Raw genomic sequence first — 22,559 nt, forward strand, 5'->3', positions numbered from 1 at the left:
GTACCTTGCTTCAAGGACCAAAAATATATGCAGACAGTCTGGGGTCCATTGTATCCGAAATAATTATTTAAATTGACAATTGTGATTTCTCATCAAAACCAAAAAAAAAAGAAAGAAGCAAATTAGAGTACTTAAATTTAGGCTAGTGTTTTCAACTTTGAATTAAAAGTAGAATTGAACAAAATAAAAGAGCAAAATTGGTTCAAAATTAAAAATATCAGGGTTCGTACGCCCTTGAAAAACCTTGAAAAGTGCTTGAAAAAAAAAGTTCATTTTCAAGTGCTTGAAAACCTTGAAAAAGTTTTAAAACCTTGAAAAAGTTTCTTAGTGCTTAAATTCTCTCAAAAATCAACGAATTGTGCTTAGAAGTTTTAAAAAAGTATTTCACCAATGCAATTTTCTGAACATGTGTTCAGTATGCAACATCGCGAAAAATTGCTTCCGTGTTTGGGATTTCAACACTTTTGCATCTTGTAAATATTTTGATGTTTTTTACAACCGAAAGATATTTTGACATATGGTACCTTAGATTAGTTTATTTTTTGGTTTTATTTCATTAATTAACAAAGGTATTAATTTGGAAACCATGACAACATTGAACTTACTCGGGTTTCGCGGAAAATTGCTCTTGTGTTTGAAATTTCAATCTTTTTGCATCCTGCAAATATTTAAATATTTTGGCTAATCAAATGTTAGTTTCGCATATGCTACCTTAGATTAGTATATTTTTTGTTTAATTTTAATAAAAAACAAATAAATTTATTTCATGGGAAACATGCCAGCTTGAACGAACTCAGACTTTGCGAAAAATTGCTTCTCGTGTTTGAAATTTCAATCTTTTTGCATCTTGCAAATATTTAAATATATTATCTAATCGGATGTTATTTTCATATTTGCTACCGTAGATTAGCATATTTTATGTTTAATTTCAGTAAAATATAAGTTTATTTTATGGGAAACATGACAACATTAAACTTAATTCGCGAAAATTTGCTTCCCTTGTTTGAGATTTCATTCCTTTTGTATTTGTAAATATTTTTATATTTTTGGCAATTAGTAGTTATTTTGACTGCTACATCAGATTAGCTTATTTTATTTTTTATTTTAATAACTAAAGAGTTAAAGAATTTATTACCTTGGTCTTGTTTAATTATTTGCTTATTTATTTTTGCAATTTTGAATGATTATCTTTACCTAATTTTTGGTCATAACAGATTTTTAAAAAAAAATTTTAAATTTCAGCAGTTGAGCACCTAACAAATTAACTTAAAGTTTGTATTTTAAATATAAAGTTGATTTATATAATTTTATTTATAAGTACATTATTTTTTATGTCTGCTAAAATAAATAAGGTGTATAACAGGGGTGGTTGTGTTATGATTATTCACTTGAAATCGTGTAGTGTTCGTTTTTATACTTTTACACCTCCCTATATCTCCAATTTTCCCCTTTTCCTCAAAAGTTCAAAATTACTACTTTATTAACGTTGTGGGTACTTGGAGCTTACTGAAAGAGGCTTTAATCAGCAAAGGGGTAGATAGCTTAAGGAGGGTCATTCATCTTCATTTGGATCTAATAAATTGACCAGTACCAGCCTAGCTAGGCCCAGTGCCAGTTGCTGGTTATCAACAGGCACTGGGCATGGTATTTCTATGCAGAATATTTTGACTTAATAAACTATTTTATGAATTGTATGCATAGCAAAAGTTATTGTTGTACATATGTATATTCAAGTAATAGGGGGCTTAGTTTTAAAAATTATTCTCCCCCCCCCCCCTCGCCCCATTTTGCTCTTTGAAACTTTCAGGTAATTTTTTATGAACTCACAAATCACAATTACACCTGAATATTATTGCCTTTCTAAATTTAAATTCTAATTTCAACAATAACCCATTTTTTTCTAAAAATAAAACTACTTTTGTCATAATATATGTCAACTTCTTGTGAATCTTTTCAATTTCGAAATATGGCTCTATAAATCTGAACTTGCACATTCATTGTCTATTGCAAGTTAATCAATGAAAGCTGAATAGGCTCAAGTTTGCATTCAGAGTAATTTATCACTGCTTAAGCTGCTTTTGTATATTTTGAGGTGTAGAGACTGGACTGTGGACGTTCATAAACTTTTCTTGCTTCCTAATTTTTAAATTTACTCGAGGACAGTTGAAATGCCTTATTGGCTCAACAGCTAATAAATACATACGAATAATTGATTTGCATACTTATAAATGATTTGCAAACCTGATATTTTCAGAACTTAATAGTGCAAACTGAAATAACTTTCTGGGTAGTGTTTTTGTCCTAACTGCCCTTATAGTGTAATAAACCACTGTATAGATATTGGAAATAAATGTTGAAACCGGGGGGGGGGGGGGGGGGGGGGGTGACTTCAAAAACTGCTCTCTGGCAATGCCATTGAGCTTAGGTATTTAAGTTTCTTCCCATAAAAGTTAAAAGCACTTATGAAAGGTTTTTTTTTTTAAAGTATTAATTTGCTGATTCTAGAAAATATGCAAACCTCTGACTGCTGCAACCTTTGCAAACCTCAAAATTAAACCTCTTGGTATCTGCTTCTCTTTATGACCAAACTTTTCAAACATTTTCAGAAAAACTTTCAACGCAGTAGATCTTTCATCAAAACGTCTCTTGTTGTAGAAAAAGCAATTTTGTTTTCCTATACTTTTTTGTATTATTGCCTTATTTCTATGTGTTTGTAGTAAATGAAATCTGCATACAATATTTTTAGTACAAATTTATGATATTGCCTTGAAAACAAAATTTTTTACCTTGAAAAGTACTTGAAATGTGCTTGAATTTTTTTCTGCCTTAAGGGTATGAACCCTGAATATTAAATTGACTAAAAGTGAAAATTTCAACTTTAAATAGACGAATAATGTACTGTTTTGTAAATATCAGTTGTAGTCACTAGTCAGTCTTTCCAGATGCTTTTAGCAATAATGATGTGGGTTATAATTGTCAGTGAGGCAGTTTTAAAAGCAAAAAAGCCATGTTATTTAGTAACATTAAATGATTTTGTGATCCATTTTGCATTTCGCACAGGCATAATTTGTTTTCACTGAATGTTAGGACATAATTATTAAAAGTGTGCAGCAAATTAATTATGAACATATTTATCATTTTAGCTAAAAAATTTGAAATTTCAAAGTTGTCGTGGACCCCCTAAAATGATTGGGTATTCAGACTTTTTAAGGATAATAAATCTTTAGAGTAGGGACAAAGGAATTTGTTTCTGGAGAGGGCTTTGATGCATCCTATGCATAGTATTTTTGCAACTCACATACTTTGTGTAGTTTTGTCCAAAACTTGTACTCATTTATATTTTAAGGTTTCAACAGACATTGATGGTAAAAATGCTTGGAGGGAATGCTTTAGGGTTGAAGGTGTAAGATTACCTACAGGATATTTCATTGGTGCTTCTGCCACAACTGGTGATCTCTCAGGTAATATTTGAGACATTTCAATAATTTTACAAGTATCTTTTCTTTGAGTAAAGTCAAAGTTATCTTACTAAATCGGAAGACATCATTTTAAAAATCACCTTGTTAGCAGCAGGTCAACGACCTTTTTATTTATTTATTAGTTTTGCCAAATGCTACAACCTGGATACAGTTAGACCTCCTGCTTGGGGGTTCAATCTAGTAGATGCGTTCATGTTTCATGTTTTCTATAAAGTTATTGCCATATTGACCCTCTTTTTATAACAAAGATTATTTCAAAAGTCTTGAATCTAACACCACTACTAATTAATGACAGCATGCAAAACATTATTGATACCACTATAGTCTTAATGCTATTGTTGAAATAGATAATCAGTGATCTTTGATAACAAATACCCTTCCGTTAAAGAGACCGATGCATGATGTCCCGTTTGCTATTTCATAGATGCAATTTTATTTTAACGTCCATTAAAATGTCCAAACTGAATTGATAATTCCAATATAACGTCCAAAATCAAGTTTCAGCTTAGTTATAATTTTCATGACTATGTATTCCAAAACTAATATTTGAGAACTTCAGGTTTCTGAAGGTAAAATATTTTCATAGAAAAGAGTTTTTCTTTTTTAATGATGAGGGAGTCATGAATTGATGAGAAGACATTAAGAAGATTTTTTTTTGAAAAACAAGTTCAAAAAGTGGAAAACTTCTGCTATATCTAAATACTAAAGATAGAAAGTAGTTTTTTCAGAATCTCAAGCAAAGCAGAAACAAACCATTGTCTTTAAATTAAAAAATAACCTATTGCTGCCATCTATTTTCAGTGTACTTTGTCACTAAGTATATATTGTTTTATTGTTACATTAAATTTATTTCAGAATTAATTATTTTGTATCCGAAATCGTTTACTACTTTGCTAGTTTCTTCATCCTCTATTAAAATGAAGCATAACTTGCTGAAGCTATTCTAGGATTTTTAAATAAGTCTAAAACGGGGTAAACAATATTTTGCACACTTGCATTATAGCGACCTCTCGTTATAGACTGATTTTGTTTGGACCAGCGAGGTCGTTTTAATGAACATCGACTGTATAAGCCAAAAGAAAGGTGAAGAAAGCTTATACTTCATTGTTATAAGTGCAGTAAAGAGAGAAATATATTGCCCTGCCTTAGGATGAGCCTGAGTTTAGCAATGCCTCTTTAGATAAGGTCATCTGCTCTTCAACCACTTCCATCAGCAATGGGATTCATCTTTTATTAATAATCCACTGAGCTCTTCTGACTACTGCTTCAGTAGCAAATCTAAAGATCTCTTCACTTTTTTATTTTTGGCTTCTAATTCTTTTCATTTTTCTTTGTTTAATTTTTTCTCCCTGTTTTTTTTTGAGCAATCACAAATTGCTTGACCTTTGAATGATGTCCACATTGTTTGATTTTAATTTTTCTATGCTTATAATGCAGGCTTCTATGTGCCCCGGAATCGAAATTATTACAAATTACCTTCTCGGCTTTATGCAATCCTTTTTTACGCAAAAACAGTATGCTGCACATAATATCCAGTGTGCAGCTCCTGGCAATCATTCGAATTTTGAGATCTTAAACTCGAATTATGGTTGCGATAAAAATCATTAGTAGAAACAAGAAACCTAACGAGTAGGGTCCTATTGTAGTTTGTGATTGCAAAAAACATGATTTGAACAGGATGTCAGCAAATCTGGAAAATCATGGCTTTTGACTATGATCAAAAATGGTCATGGGATGTCATGATTTTCAGCAAAAAGTTTCAAAAGTTTTGGAAACTGACAACTGGTCATGGGTTTTGAGTTCAAAAACATGTATTTTTATCGAAATTTACAGAGTAAGGGGAAAATTTATGCTTCCTAGACGTTTCTTACGCTTTTATGCGTTAGTCTTGATTTTTCGCACATTTCCAAATCCGATTGCATCCACTTCTGTAACACTTGATTGTTTTTCTTTACTATGTGATTCTACTGTAAGAGCATTTATAATTTGGTGTTAAGCATTATTTTCAACCCTCCTTATATGTCTAACTGTATAGTTAAGAACTTGTGGACTTCTAATTTTGCTGCTCTCTTTCAAATCAAACATTTTAAATCGTTTTCCTCAGTGTTTATTCAAGAGACTCATAAAAATTATTAATTTTTGGCAGTATCTTAAGTTAATGAAGGTTTTAGAAAATAAAATTGGTCTAAAAAATTAATTTAATACGTTGAGGACATCGATAAAATTAAAAAATCAGGGAATTTTTATGGGTCTTTTCAAAAGTTCGAAAATGCTGCAAATTACAGGAATTCAGGATTTTTTTCAATATTGGAGCCTGTCCTAAAACTCTGACAACAATATATCTGGTAATGTTTGGTAAGTTAATTATTGAGTACTTTAATTTAATATTTATTTTTTTCTGATTATTTATTTATTTTCTTTATTGTGAACTTAATTTAAATAATTATTAAATTGTTGCTAGTCAGATTTTTTAGAAAACTACTAGCTTAAAAAAAATAATAAGTTTTAGTTTCTTATTGTTCAGATTGTTAGTTTATAAAGTAAAATATTTATTTTAAAAAATTTAAAAGAAAAAATAAATAAAAATGAAGCTTAACTGTTTCCCTGTTCAGTAGTAGTTTTACATCATTATTGCTGCATGTTTGAAGCTTTTATTTTGAAAGAGATGTAAATTCTTACCTATATAAAAATTTTGTATGATTTATTAGAATCCAAAAAATAATTTTAAAAATTTTAAGTTGGAAAAAATGTATGTCCTTGTCAAAATGATTATGTTAAAACTCTGTAACTATTCATGTGTATCACTAGTTATTGTAGCATAAATTGTTTTTTAGTTTAGTAGCTGAACTAATTACATTTCACTTAAATTTTAATTTTTAGAAACATATGTCCAAAAGGTAGATCAGATGGTTGCAATTTAATTTTCACAAAACACTAATTCAGATATTCGTGAAAAATTAATGTTTTTTTCCCTGAAAAATTGCACTCCATAGTGGTGGATGGTTATGAGTAGAAGTCATAGAAAGTCATGGATTTCGAAACTTGAAATGTAGTAGATACCCTGTTTAAATTCAAGATCTAAAAATTCCAACTTTTTTTTTTTCTTTTTAAGCAATACAATTGCTTATTATTTTTACTTAACCGTTGAATGATGTCTGCATCCCTTGATTTTTGACCCCTGCTCCTCTGAGCACCAGTGTCTGAGAAGCATAATTGTTCAAAATGTCAAAAATCCAGGAATTTTGCCTGTCTTCTTTTCTTGATCACTGTTAGAATTTTCCATTTTGAAGCACTCCCATTCTTGTTTTTTTTTAGTTCTTGTTTAGATCTCTTCTTCTCTCCTTTTTCCAAATGTTCCATAATGTCTTTTGCTATTTTCCTTACTGTGTTGGTTATATTTTAAATTCTTGAATTGGAGCTTGTTTTTTTTTTCATTTTCTTTCTTGATAGACTTTTTCTGTATAGTCATAAATTATCCCATTATGGTAAAAGTTAGAGATGTGTCATTCATGAACGAACGGGTCAAAAAGAATGAATCCTTTAAATGAATGGATCCGTTCGTTCACTTAAAAAACGAACGACCGTTCTTTTGAACGGTGAGCAGTTTGGAACATTGTATTGATGCACTTGAGGTAAAATCAAATAAAAAAAAAATTAATCTTATATTTATTTCGAACCTTTTTATTTTCTGCTTTATTCTTAACTAGTGGCACCCGCACCGCTTTGCCCGTAGTATAAAATTAAAAGGTCATTTGGTTTGCCTGTATATTAACAAATAATGGATGATGAATTTCTCGCCAATTTACTATGTTAAATGGCTCGACCATGTTACGGTTCCATGTTATGATGTTTTCGTAATTTACTATTCCATGTTGTGATTATTTGCTTGGAAAAACTTTCTCAAAATTGGTATAGAAAAGGAACAAAATTGAATTTTTGAAAAATGGCTTGGAGGTGCACACCCCATGCTACAAACTAACTTTGTGCCAAATTTTATGAAAATCAGCTGAACGGTCTAGGCGCTATACTCGTCACAGACAGAGATCCTGACAGACAGAGAGAGATCTGGACAGAGAGACTTTCAGCTTTATTGTTAGTAAAGATTATCCTTTAGCTGTTCATTTGCAATCTTCCAATGTATCCATTAGTAATATTCTGTGTGACTTGTTTGGGCAACTAACAAAATGTTTGGTCATTCTACTTTCTGTCCCACGCACCTGCTAAAATCCTTCACACGCTTTCTGTCGCCAAAATTATTTCTAAAAATACTTTTTATCGCTTTTCTGCCTATCCTTTTGTCTTCCATAACAGCAGTTCCCTAACTTTTTTCCCTCGTGAACCCCATCTAAAATCCAAAAGAAGTTGGGGAACCCTTTGTGTAGTATAAGTAATGGGCTAAAAACACACACACACAGTAAAATTTTGAAGATTTTATTCAGTTTGATGTTGCTCATCAGCTCATTACAAGAACAAAAACTTGATAGCAAAATACATAGGTACAAATGTGGCTCCAAACTAAAATGAATACAAAAAAATCAACAAAAAATAAACCCAGTGATTATTTTTTCCGACCTTCAGTCTAACCTTCAGTCAGAAAAAGTCTTAAACGGGTCACATATGTGTAACAAATAAGTTAAGCTCAAAGTTTGGCTCAAATATCTGAGTTTCAGTCTTACATTAGGTTCTGCATTTAATTTGCTTCTGTATTAATCTCTGTATATATTGAAAATCCTTCACATAGAAACGCTGTCGTTTCCAGTAAAAACTTATAAAAGACACTTAATTTGCCTCTTGGAAAAGGTCTATGGACTCTAGCTGGTTGATAAGGAAATAATGCTCACATTAATCATTTGAAAGCTGAAGAATTTTTGTGTATTTATGCTAAAATTGCAGAATAAAATGCAAATGCGTATATTGGAAGAAAAAAAAAGGAAAAACAAATGAGCATAACTAGCTCTAGTAATTACACAAAAGTTAATTTTTAACAACAAGAATATTTTTAAGTTTACCTATTACTATCGCACTTAGCACATTTTGAGCACACCACAAGAGTTAGTGCGATAGCTGTACGCCACACTCAAATGGTAAAGAACCTAAACATCGAATATTAACTAAGTATGTTTCATGTAATGTTTTAATTAGGTTTAGTCGAAGTTTCTGATCAAAAGCTACTGAAAAACCAAAGCATTCATAATTCTTTCACCTTAATACATTGTATTAAAAAGTGGAATTTCTTCAGCATGGCTTCAATTTCATCATTTTCAATGAAAGCGGTAAAATCCGCAACTCGTTATGTCAAACAGCAAATATGCTAGCATTTTCCTTGCAATGTGCGAGAGAACTGAATAAATGTTGAACAAAAACCCACTTGAATTTAAGACCATCACAAACAAGCATATTACAATATTATTTTCACGAACCCGCCTTATCCCCCTTACGAACCCCCAGGGGTTCGCGAACCGATTTTCTATAACATGCCTATAACCTACCATCACCATCTATATAGATTTGGCTTTATTTTTAACTTGCTTGGTGACTTCCAAGTCTCTTATTTTACATTCAATATCCAGAGATTTTTAATAAGGAGTATTACTGTCTAATCGGTTTCCTAATTCGAACTAATAACTGTTCTCATCAGTATTGTGGAAAAATTTTAATGCTCCCTAATATTTAGGCGAGAAACGGATGAATGCCTTTATGCTTAAAAATAAATGAATCAGTTAACCAACTTTTTGATGTACAAAAATTGCAATTTATGTGCATCAAAATGTTGGTTAATTGATTCATTTAATTTAGGCGATTCTTTTTTTTAAATTAAGTTATTCTGTTCTCCGGATGACCTACTGATATGTTAATTTTTTCGTTGTTTATATTTTATTGGTAATACTTTATGTATATATGTAGTGCTCTCGCTGGGAAAATTTAACTTTTTAAATGAACAATGTTGTTAAAGCGAACGAGTTAAATGAACGGATCAAAAGAATGAACAGTCCCCTATTGAACGGATCATTAAAGAGAACTACATTGCCCACCTCTTGTAAAATTGCAAAAAAGGGGAGGGGGAGAGGAAGTAGTTGTAACTATATGTACATTTAGGTTCTAAATACAAATGCAGATAGAAAATAATCAAAAGTTGAAAAAGACATCCAGGGCTTAGTTATAAACATATTTACATTTGCAATAACCATTTTCTGCATGGGCTAAAGTAACTTTGAATAAAATGGAATGAAAGATAAGAGATGGTTCAACTGAACCAAGCTCTAAGAACAGAGGTCTATTCTGCCGTGGAAATGTAAAGTGCTAAATCTGAAGATTTTCCTTTTTTTGCATTTTTGTTATCTATTCTACTTGAGCTTTATTGTACAAGCTTGTTTATTTAGTTTCCACTAAAAATACTGCGCTAAAAAAATTCAAATTCCAATATTTCATTATTGTTATTGCGGAATCCAAAACTCGTATCTTCCAATGTCTCGAACTCATTTCCGCAGATTCTGCACTTTACCTTTCCATTGCAGTATTGTACTTATCTCCAAACAGAAGTCTTAAAACAGACATGTAGCTGAAGTAGAATTCTGCTCTCTTCTCATGGGGATGTCATGAATCTCCCAAATTTTGAGAAATAATGACCAAGGTATTAACACCTACAGGCAGAAAATCTCTTTGCTCACATCAGATGTGAGTAACAGTTTTCCTCTATAAAAGCATCACCTACAGATTGGAAAACTACTGACACCTATTATAGCGAGGTGCCTCTTTAAGATGCAGTGACAAATAGGAAGACCAATAGCGCCTTTTTAGTAATATTTCTATTAAGACTTAAGAGCTCCTTTTCTCTAACACTAGGGAAACTCTATTGAATTCCTTTGCTTGACTTTCCCATCCAAATTATGCCAGTTGTGATATTGTTTTTCCTTAAAAATATCAAAAACAGCATTCCTAATGAAATTCTTTGCAATCTTAATCATTGGCTCAAAACCAAGAAAAGGAGTATCTGAACCTTTCCTTGCAAGGTGATCAGCTGTTTCATTACCTTTGACACCTGAGTGCTCAGGTAACCAACCAAAAGTGAGCTTATCCTGATTTGCAAGAGTACAAAGTATGTTACTGCATTCTCAAGCAATGTGGAATATTGTTACAACCTTATATAGAGCCTTAAAGCAGCTTTTATCAGAGCAAATGTGAACACCTCTATTCCTGTACCCTTGATTCGAGTTTATAATCCATCACACCAGGTTGGCATAAACCTCAGAATTTTACTTTGAAGCACCATGTGCCAAAACTTTTTTGAAGATGCGTAATTTTAATATTGACTTGATATTTTAATCAAACAACTGCTGAAAATTTCTCGAAACATAATATACACATAGGATTTGATAAAACATTTAAGAAAAGTTTTTCTCAGTATGAGTATTTCAACTACCTTGTCATCATGATTACCCCACCTGACTCTACATCTTGAGATTATACATAAATATTTTTTGATGATCAAAAACTTTTCTAATGTATAAGAAACTCAAAATATTTCCGTACATTATAATTTTTACTGCAAGCAACTTCAAATCTGGGAACTAAGTCAGTTTCATTAGGCTTTGACATGAAAATAAGAGACGCTTAATAGGTTTTCTCTGTCTTTAAAGTTCTGCACTCTGTATGATAAGTAAGCCTAGAATAATTGTTTCATGTTCTAGAGCTGACATTTCTGTATATCATCTGCAGAGGATATTTACTGCAAATAATACATTCTACTGACGTAGTTACTCATGAGGGAGAATATAATTTTTTTTTTTTTTTTTTGCCAGTCACAGATGCATAATCCAAAAAGTTGAAGTTGAAAACTAACATCAAAACCTTTTTTATTGGAACTTTCTGCAGTTTTCCTATGAATGGAACCCCTATAAATAGATTCTATCTGTCACTGTTTGATAACATTCTGCAAAAAAAAAAAAAGATATCTGTCCTGCTCCGAACTTTTTTAAAAATAAGTAATGCTGAAAAGATTTTTAGCTCAGAAAAACTAAATGGTGTTCTCACCCTTGAGAATATTACTGATGTCTGCACTAACTTACAAATTTTTGATCAATTAAAGTGGTTTAAAACTGAATTAAAAAAATTCTGAGTCCAAATTTTATCAGATTATAGTTCATTTCAAATAAGTTAAATGAACTATGTTGCTTTTACAGGACATTAAAATGTTCACTAATTTTTATTTTTTTCATGCATTATTTATGATCTTGTAATAGTCACTTTATGCTACTGATTGTTTTATTCTACAGATAACCATGATATTATTTCAATACGCTTGTATGAATTAGAAGTACCTGATGATAAAATAAGTGCTGTAAGTACATTTAGATTCCCAATGAAAATGATTTACATAATTCTACATTATTCTTTATTGTTCATTTTACAATAGTGATGTATCTGTAATCAGAAATTTACCTGTTTTGACTATTGAAACTTTCAAGAGAAATATCAAAATTAGTTAACTGTCATTCTCTTTTGTCTTTTATATACACTAGTTTCTGGATCATGTATAAAATTTTGAAAGCCCTTAATTTGAAACAACCTGTATTTCTTAGGACTTAAACAATGCCACTCAGTTAAAAAACCCATAATGATAACTTCCAGAAGCTATAGTGAATGGAATGTATCTTTGATTGACAATTTATGCTCATGATTATCTCTAAAACGTATGGTAAAACAGTTTCAAACTACTTATTGATAGACATTTTTATGATCAGGGACATGAATTTTTGAGATAATGAAATTGAAATTTGCTATTCAAAGTTACTACAAACTCCTGATTATTGGCGGTTCGATTATCGGCGGGTCTTTTCACAATTTGTTTTCTTAAGGGTCTTTAAATGGTTTTTGAACTAATAATTATTTTATTGTTCGCTTTTAGCATAGCTTATATATATATATTTACATTCAATGTTAGTAGATGCAATGTAGCAATGTTTTTAGCCATAATTTAAATGTATGTGTGAGTATTACTCATATTTTTTAGTTGTATACACTAGCAAACCCAGGTAATATAGACGAACACACGACTGCTGTTCGCAGAAAATTTACAAAATTTGCAGACAGTTTTGGTGTTTTTTTTACAACATTCTTCATTTACAGTTTTTTTTTAATAATCTAACACATTTATTAATCGTGATATTTTAGTCATAGTGGAGATTTACTCGCATATATGGCTTTAAGTTTTTGCTGTTAGTGAAGTGGGATTCAGGTAGTGCACTGGATTTTTTCAGAGGAAATTTTAAAGAAATTCTTTGAGTTCACAGACAGTGTAAAATTTTATCTAGGTCTGTACACTAGTATCGTTTTTAACTTATTATTCAGAATAACCCCCTATTTTTGCTTGTCCTTGGTTACTGTTCCACTCTATTTCGTGTATAATCTGGAGTTTACTGTATAATGTTCAACTCCCTGTGATCTGCTACTTCAGGGTCAAACAGTACAGATTTATCATCTGACTGTGTTCCAACATTTTCATTTTTTTCTTTTTTTGAATTTAATATTCTAAAAAAGCTGTGCATGAAAGATGTTTAAAAACAATTTTATTTTTTCTCTAATCTTTTCCTTTGAATTTTTAGAGGCCATTAAAAGTTGTTTTCGCAGTCAAAAATGAGGCTTTTAAACCTTCTAATTTTGACCCAAATCTATTTAAATTACATTTATGGCTAGTTAATTTTATATTATGGTGTTTAAGTACACAAGATACAGGGGTCTGTCCAGGATTTTTCACAGGGTCCGTTTTTTGTGAATAATCAATTATTTTTGTGAAAAATCAATTTCTGTGAAAAATCAAATTTTGCAAAAAAAAATTTTTTTTTTGTTGTAAAAACGAAATTTTTGAATTTTGAGGTGGCGCAAACTGCATTTACATTTAATGTTGAGTGTTTTCCCTCTTTTCTGTTGAGAATATCATTCTTGAGTGTGTTTCGAGTATTGGAGTACGGGAGGGCGGCATACACTCTGGGAGATGGGCACCCCTCAAGTATCAATATTTATTTACCATTCTACATTATGTTAAATTATATTAGAAATGTTATATGTATAGTATTTAAAATAATTGTAATAAAGAAATTCAGGCAGGGGTTCAGCATTTAACTTTTTGAACCAAGACATTGTTAAAAAGCATAGAATTTCGTTTAAAACTTATAAACTCCATGATTTTTACAAAAATAAAAAATATTTTAATTGTTTACCTCTTAACAAAGCGTACTAAACATCAAAAATTCGAAAAATCAGATTCCCAAAGCGGATGCAAAGAGATCGCAATAATCAAAGTGAAAGCATCAAAAGTATAAAAACGGCTTGTAAAATAAATATTTCTGACAAAATTATTTTAGAATTGCACTTTAGAGTCCTATGATAAACATTTCATTAATGTCTGGACACAGTTGAATCAAAATAAATAAATAAATAAAAAATAAGCCATCAATTCAGCATTTAATTTTTTGACTCATAAAAGAAAATGGAATTCCTCTTTAAAATCTTAAATAATCATTGTTACAAAAATAAAAAGACTTTTCATTTATTTGCATCCTAATAAAGCGCTTTTCAAAATGTAGGCATCTAAAGAAAAAAACAATAAATAAAAGAGTTTATTTAAAATTAATTATCCTTTTTAACATTGAAAAATCAAACCCATATAACTTTCTCCCAAAATAACAGTTAAACATCGCACCCGCCAGATGCTAAATAGGCGATAAGTTTAAAGTTGGTAACCCTATCTAAAGCGATCACATTCACACCCCCCCCCCCCCCATCCCTACTATCCTTTGCAGTCCTAAGTTCATTTCGCTGTATGTTATTGTTTATTAAATCATGAGCTGGGAGAAAAGTGCTTACGACTGACTTTTCAGTTTGCAACAACACCACTTCATAAAACAAACAAGCAAAATTATAAACCAAACTGACTTTCAGCTGTTAATTTCTTTTATAGAAACCAACAATAAGCAATTATTAGGCCTTAGTAGTTATTTATCGCTGGCAGGAGCATCACAAGAGCGCCTTTTTTTTTTCTTTTGCAAAATTAGTATAACTTGACATCTCTAATATAACTTTAAAAAAGGTTCCAAACATGCTGCATTATTTTGATTTGAGATTTGCTCAAACAATATTGCTTTGCAATAAACAATTTGTGAAAGATCCGTTTTTGTTTATCAGAATTTTGTGAAGGGTCCGTTTTGGTTGGTCCGGATTTTGTGAAAGGTCCGTTTTGGTTGATCAGATTTTTGTGAAGGGATAATTAAAATAACGGCAGCTGACCAAAGTTCAAGGTCAAATGTGAAACTTTTACTCATTTCAAATGGGATAACTCGCTTAGGGGACAAACACACAAAATAAAATGAAAAAAAAGACTAATCACTGGAATCAGACTAGTGAGAAAATCTAACTAATCATATGTTTGTTTGCCCTTTATAGTTTACAGGGCCTAAAAGATCTGAAAAATGACATTTTTAAACCCTTGTCAAAATTGAGTTCTGGAATTGTGTAAATTTTTGTTGTACAAATTCTTTGACCTTCCATCACTATTCGATGCAAACCAAGTTCTCTGATTATGTTTTTAGTAACCATCGCAACAATATTTTCAGGATTCCAGAGGTAACTGTTGTACAAAATCCAAATATTGATCACAATTCAGAAAAGAAATACAGTGGGATCCCATTGCATGTTTTCCGTCAAACTAGTAATAATAGATATACCATGCAGGAAAACATAAAATCGGGGACAGGGTTAAAGTTCTAAGCATATTGTTTAAAAACACAATTACCCAATGAACTAGTAGAAAAAATGTTTTTGTAATAATATGTATATATATTTTTAACTTTTAGCACTAGTTTCATTTATAGCATATTCTATACCAGCGGTTCCCAAATGTTTTCAACCATGGAACCCTTATTATTTGCTTTTACTTCAAGGACCCCCATTCTTGTTTGTGACTAAAAGAGAAAACATTTACACTCTAGTGCAGTTTTGCATAATATAGACGGACGTGTGAACGGCGTTCGCAGAAAATTTTTGGCTCTGCAGAATTTTTTTTTCAAACTGCTAACGTTGATTTAAATTATTATTTTTTTAGGGGTATTTTTAAGAAAATCCCAGAGTATATTTCTGTTATAGCCTTTCTCCAAAAGCCTTTTAAAGCACATGTGTAAAAAAATAATGGTTTTGGCAGTTTTCTTCAGTTGGTGAAAAATAAGCAAACTATATGTTATTGTTAAAAAAAATTAAATGATTTAAAGCACTTTTTTTTTCCTTTCATATTTGAATATAAATTTAATTTTTTATTAAAGGGTGAGTTAGGCAAAATAATTATTTGCAGAAAATTATCCAGTTAGGATTTGTGTTTGCAGAAAGCTTTTCATTTTATCTAAGTCTGCTCTAGTGTTCAAGTGATAATGATGAAAGGTGATCATCATTTGATTACTTTCATCTACTTAGAAGAAACTACTGGTTGTGTTAAGTTAAAAAAGTTTCGTATTTTGGTAGATTGACCCTTAAGGTGCGCTGAACCTATTTTAGCTATTTTTGGAAAATATGTCTAAAAGGAGATTTTAAATTAAAGAGAAGAAGATTATCTGTGGAAAAAGTGGGAAATTGAAATTTGTTTTAGCTCATTGATATTTTGAACTCGAAAAATGAGACTTGCTAATAAACATGTAATGCAGAGTCAGTGTATACAGCCTCTGAATAGTAAGAAACTGTTAAAACATTAGGCTGTGAAGGTTACTAGTTCTAAAAATATAGGTATTTTGTTTAATGTAATGTGAAAAATGTGTAAAAGGTATTTTATTAGTTGCTTTTTATTTATTTTTTAATGGCATAGTTTTCAAAGCTGTTTTACAAAATTTTTATTACAGCATCTGCTTGGCAGAAAACAATATCTTCCAAGCTCTCTTCAGAAAAAAATCTCATACAGTATACTCCAGGTTATCTGCAATGCAGATTATACACCATGTTTCTTACTTTCCAAAAAAATAATAAAATTCCCTGCGATGATTGACTGAATTTATTTTATATATTCACCCATTTTAATTTAACTCATGAAAAAAATATTTTTAGACATTCTAGTTTCTTTCTTGCTAATTTTTAGATCTACCCTATATATGCGAGTAAATAAGTGACCAGACCAGTTTTGTTGGAAAAAATTCCCCTTCCCTGTACATTTTGGTGTAAATTTTTTAACAGGACACTTCAAGTTAATCTGTTTACGTAGTCGACTCACTTGTGCAGTGAAGCACCGTTTGTACATTTTTGATGGGACTGTATGAAAAGAGTGTATAAGGGTCCTCCAGAAAACATAACATTTGAATGCAAATATTTTTCAATTTCGAAACCTTTTTTTTCCATTATTACATGAAAGTGTTACCTTCTAGAAGTAACCATAAACAATGGCCCAGCTAGGTTCCAATTATTTTACTCTTAAATAAAAAAATTAAAAAATGCCTTGTTTACCTTTTAATATTTAAAAAATTGAGGCCAATTAAATATCAAAGTAGCAATTTGTTAATTGTGCAAACAATCAACTATTTCAGTAATTAGTGTGAATATATTAAACTCTCTTAATTAAAGTACAGCATAATTAGTAGTTTCAAATGTATGTTTAAAAAATAGTTTTTGGTAATTTGAGTATACACCGTCAATTTTGGTAGAATGCCTATAATTGATGTATTTCCCCTCCATCATTTATTTTCACCTCAGAAATAATATTGATAAGGTCTGTCACAGAGGTGAAGAATTTTCCATTAATATAGGCCTAATAGATACATTTGGCAGGGAATTTTTTTTTTTCTTCTAACTACAATCTGCACATGTTAAGCATATGAAAACATTTTCACTAATTTTTTTACACTAATTTACATGCCTGAAATTCAAGTTCACGGAACTGAGAAGTCAGAATAAGCACACTCAGTTTTTGAAGCAAAATCTATTTTCTTGTTTTTCGACAAAAATCTCACAACTTCAACTATGGCTGAAAATAAACAAGGGGGCTCCCTTGCATCATGGAAAATAAAATATGATGTCATTACTGCCACGTGTTAATGTGGAATGGCATTTTGTGTTTAGGTAACAGAGGTGAGAATTTATTGTGTGACATGACTCCTTGTCCTACTAAAACGAACTAAAACACAATATAAAAAAATAAATATACTTAAACAATTGAGACACTTGTGAAAGGAATAATAAATAAATAAGAATATACTTTTAATTAAATAAGTTATTAACCAACATAAACAATCACACAAGATGTGTGACATGCCACAGAGGTGAGAATTCACATGTTATGAACCAAAAATATACTAAAATAAAAATTATTTTTTTGAAAAATTGTTGGCAAGTTTAAATAGATATAATTTTGATGAAATTAAAAATCATTGTTAAATGAATTGTTTCTTAAAGTTTTTACTGTAAAAGGCGTGTGACAGAATAGTTACACTTTTCAAAGAATGACCCATAAATGAAGAAACCTATGATAGGTATGATATGTTACTATGTATTACTCTCTGCAGGAACCAATTTTGAAAATGTATAATTGAATAAAACATACCAAAGAGAAACTTACAAATGGTGCTTCACTGTATGTGTAATCCGTTTGCGATATGAGCGATCATTTTTTAGCTTTTACATACACTATTATCAATTTCAGCTGTAGTTTAAATGCATGTGATTATTGTTGAATTGTTTTGAGTTATTGAATTTACTAGTTTTGTTTTTTACCTAACAACCTTTTGCGAATTATCTCCAAGATTTAGTGCCACCCTGTTCTGCAGATAATCGGGAGTTTTCTGTGCATGAAATTTTCCATTGTAATTTGCAAACCAAAATAAGTTTATTTTCATGTTTTGATCTGGAGGAATAAGCATTGCACTCTTGGAATATTCATCTCGAAAAAACATGAATTATAGTACAGTCAATTCTCGATAACTTGAAAGTCCCGAGGGACTGACTAAAATCTTAGAGTTCCACTGCCTTCTCCAGAGTTTGGGACACTGAAATTTTTGAGGTGAAATAATATTCCACTTATCAAGAGTTAACTATCTGGAAATATCACTATTTGATGTGTTGCTATCATACTTTCCTGTTATATTTAACATTTTTGTTCATATCACTGCCATTGTTCAATGCTGACAAGTAACCCTACCAGGATGTCAGACAAAGTTTGGAGCAAAACTTTGCATATTCAACAGTCTTTTTTTTAATCTGCAATTAACACTTTTAAGGGGGTGAAATTCACCTCTAAATATAGGTGTTTTGTTATGTTGGAGGGTGCACTATATTCTTTCATTTAAACTTTGCATAACGAAAATTCCAGTTGTTATGAAAGTTCAATATATTATATTTATTTATTTTTTACAGTAACAAAATAAACTATACTTGGCTACTTGGCGCATTTTAAGAGTTTTCTGAAAATACTATTGATAGAAATAAGAAATTTCTTGCAATTAACCCCTTTGAGTGAATGGAAAAGAATTTTTCAGAAAAATCCTAAAATATGTTAAGTTTAATTTGTTTTACTGTTATAAAATTTAAGAAAATTATAACGTTCCATCATCATTTGGAATTTTTGTTGTTCAAACTTAAAATTAAAGAATATATTGCCCCCTCCAAATTACAAAACCTTGAATTTTGCCTATAAAAAAACACGAATTCAATATTTTAAAGACAGCAATCAATGCAAAATTTTATTCCGATCATTAGATAGGGTTATATGTGAAAGATTTAAAAAAATTGGTGATTTGTGGTTTACTGATTTAAGCATGTTTTTGTAATACAGAAAATGTAGCAAGCAAAATTAAATTAGAGTTAACAAACTGAAATTCAACATATCTCTATGTAAAAAGAAATAAAGCATCCATTACTCTATATGTGTTTGTAGATATTTCAAAATCATTTTTCCAAGATATCTTAGCATTGAACTGAAGCAGCACTATGCTTACGTCAATTTTGCTTCATTTTAGGAGGAAGATCGTTCAAAAATTTCCCCAGCAGCTGCATTTTTTGCACCGCCTAGAGGTATAAAACATTTATTTTGTCTGTTATTCTTTCTTAGCTCTTATTGAATGTATTGTGAACTCAAGCTAACTTTGAAGAATGCAAAAAAAAAAAAAAAAAAAAAAAGCTAAAAGTATTAAACCTCATTTGTACTTTACCTCATTGTCACTTTATACGTGCTCCTGCACAACAATGTAAGCAGCTCCACTATCCTAATAATTATTATTAAGACTTTTTACCTTTATTTATTGGTTAGATAGCCCAGTGGAATATACCTTTATTAACACATCTCATGCAAGTCTTAGTATTATCGTCTTTACACTTTTTGAGTGCATAAATTAAGAATCAATGTAATTTCCTTAGATCATTTAAGTTTTCTGTAGTTTACTGCATTATTTCTTGTAAGACATTTTTGTATTTGTTCCTATTTCAACTTTTCACTATTTTTTGTATGAACTACGCTTTTATTTGTAATTGTGTGCTTCATACGTACTATTTAGTTTCTTTACTTACTACACTGTTGGAGGTATGTATAAAATAAGGTAAAACACTAATTATATCTGTATTGATTAAGTTTTTGTTTCTTTGCTTGCAGATCACATAGATGATCCACCTCCTCCTATGTCTGGAATTAAATTATTTTTAATAATTGTATGTGCTCTTCTCGGAATCTGTGTGTGTATAGTAGGTGGTGTTATGGTCTTCCAAAGAAGTCAAGATAATTCAAGGAAGAGGCTTTACTGAAAAGTGGTTCTAAATTAAGACATTAAAAAAATTTTGAATCATCCAAACTGACTGGAATAATTCGAGACTTTGATGTGTATATTTGTTCAAATATAAGAACAGTTGTATTTCTATTTAAAAATGCCTTCATATTTGAATAAAATTACACATTTTGAATTTGTATTAGTTCTTGATTTGTAGATAAATTGTTGAAATTACTGCAATCTAAAACATGCTTGGTGTGCTTGGTAAGTTTATTTTTAATATTCATGCAGTTTTTCAATGTGTTTTAATATATTACTTTTTGTGCCAATATACAGTCAAATATTTGCATTCAAACTTAGTATTATTTACTCTTCAAATTAGTCTGTTATTTTAATTTTTAAGTGAAACAATTTGAGACTTTTTTTTCATAATTTGTAATGCTGAAATGTTAAGTAATTGTAGCTTAAGATTATTTGATGAAGAAAAAAAGGCTTACTCTTTTATATGCTGATTTCTATGTCTGTATAATGAATACAATGCATGCAAATTGTTAACAAAAAGACGAAAAAAAAGGTATTGTATGCTAGCCTAAGGTGGCTGCTGTCTGTGTGTTGATCGCAATGTGTGTAGTTTTTTTATATTTGAAATTATATCTTAAAGGTATCTGTGACTAAAATATTGTTCTTAGAATTTCGTCAATTATGGTTTTGATGATGAAGGAAGAGTTTGCACAATTTTGAAAAGTTTCTGCGTAAGAAATAAGCAATAATTTTCAAACAGAATTGATGTATGTGGGAGTTATCAAAGATTTAATGAAAGAAGTGAAGAAGAAGCTGCGAGCTTACATCATTCTAGCTGGTAAGATGGCCAATATAGCTAGAGAGGAACTTCATTGTTTTGTACTGTTTCAATGAGCAAAAAATTAAAATTCAAAATGTAGGTTTTGTGGAACTCACTATCTTTAACGTGTTCATTAGCTATCAAGAAGGTCCATGAAAATGGACTGGACCTATGCAAACTCTTTCCAACAAGAATTCTGTTTTTTCACATTGGGGAATCTAAATGACGTTTTTTCTATTCATGATTCATAATTGAAAACTGATTCTTGCCATTCAGTATTTAATAAATATATAATAAACTAAACAAGAGTTCATCCTTTAGACTTGCACAAACAGCTACAAAAATGCAACGAAGGCAGATGCTCTAAACATCTAACTACCATTAGAGGCGAGACTTATCTAATCCCCGAATGCTTTTGGTCTAAAGCAGTGGTCTTCAACCTGCAGTCCGTGAGCAGATTTTTCACGGGCCTGCAAGGAAGCTTGCAAACTGGTAAAGATACATATATATATATATATATATATATATATATATATATATATATATATATATATATATATATATATATATAGTTGAACATACGTTTCTTTACCCACATTTTAATAGAAAACTAAGCCCAGGAAATCCCAAAAACTACTACTGAGCATTGATGTCGCCAGAGAGAAGCAGGTAGGGACAGCTGACTGGCATAGAGACTTTGGCTTTCACTTTCCTCTTTGGAGTCACCAAAGCTAGTTTTAAATTGCCTTTTTGGGACTTCAATTTCAAAAAATTTCTGAAGGATCCTGCCCTTTTACATTCCTTTGATCAAAAAGGCCCCAAATTGTGCTTTTGGGATTTTGATATCAAATGAGTTCTGGGCAGACCACCATCACATTTCCAAACATCTCAACATATACAGCATAAAATTGCATCATTGAAATGAAAGAAGAATATCAAAACATTTCTGAAATGGCTCTCCTCAGATGGACTCTGAAACCTGTCACCTGGCCATCACTAACACCACCAAAGATTGACTAAAACTGCATTTTTAAGACCTCAATTTGGTAAATTTGGAGAGGGATATCGCTCGATCTCCTCCTTCCTTCTTCTGATTCAAAGACAGCCTGAAGCTTCTAAGGCCTTATACCTTTTGATATCTATCTTTTCTTCAAAGCAATAAATTGTGCATGAAAAATTTCTCAGTGTTAAACTTCTCACATATTATAAATTCACTAACTTTATTTATAAATTAAATTTTAATCGAGAAAATTGAAGCAGGATAGGTAAGGGCAACTGTGTCAAGTCTTCGCCTTGCCTCGAAATTGACGAAGACATCACGCTGAAAGAGGGGGAGAAGGGATATGAAGTCTGCTAGGTTGTGGAGCAACATGGTAGATCTTTGATAATGTTTAATGCTCTTGACTTGCCCCTCCTTAATATGAATCCTGGCTAAGCTCATGCTACTGAGCGCCGATTTAAGCAAAAGAAAAAAGCCTCCAAAAACTTACAATGTGGCCCTTGAAAAGAAAAGGTTGGAGA

At 30.8% G+C, this 22,559-nt stretch overlaps 1 protein-coding gene across 1 annotated transcript in view; it reads left to right on the top strand.

Moving 5' to 3' along the window:
* Positions 1–20,390, top strand: part of LOC129231304 (vesicular integral-membrane protein VIP36-like) — a 36,693-nt gene extending 16,303 nt beyond the window's left edge. The window contains exons 6-9 of the mRNA XM_054865592.1: positions 3,347–3,461; positions 11,753–11,817; positions 19,457–19,511; positions 20,086–20,390. Coding sequence (XP_054721567.1) covers positions 3,347–3,461; positions 11,753–11,817; positions 19,457–19,511; positions 20,086–20,234 — 384 coding nt within the window. The 3' untranslated portion in view covers positions 20,235–20,390. The remainder of the gene's footprint in view (positions 1–3,346; positions 3,462–11,752; positions 11,818–19,456; positions 19,512–20,085) is intronic.
* The last annotated feature ends 2,169 nt before the right edge of the window (positions 20,391–22,559 follow it).

This window comes from Uloborus diversus, chromosome 10 (genome assembly GCF_026930045.1).
Source record: "Uloborus diversus isolate 005 chromosome 10, Udiv.v.3.1, whole genome shotgun sequence".
In the NCBI taxonomy this organism is placed as follows: Eukaryota; Metazoa; Arthropoda; class Arachnida; order Araneae; family Uloboridae; genus Uloborus; species Uloborus diversus.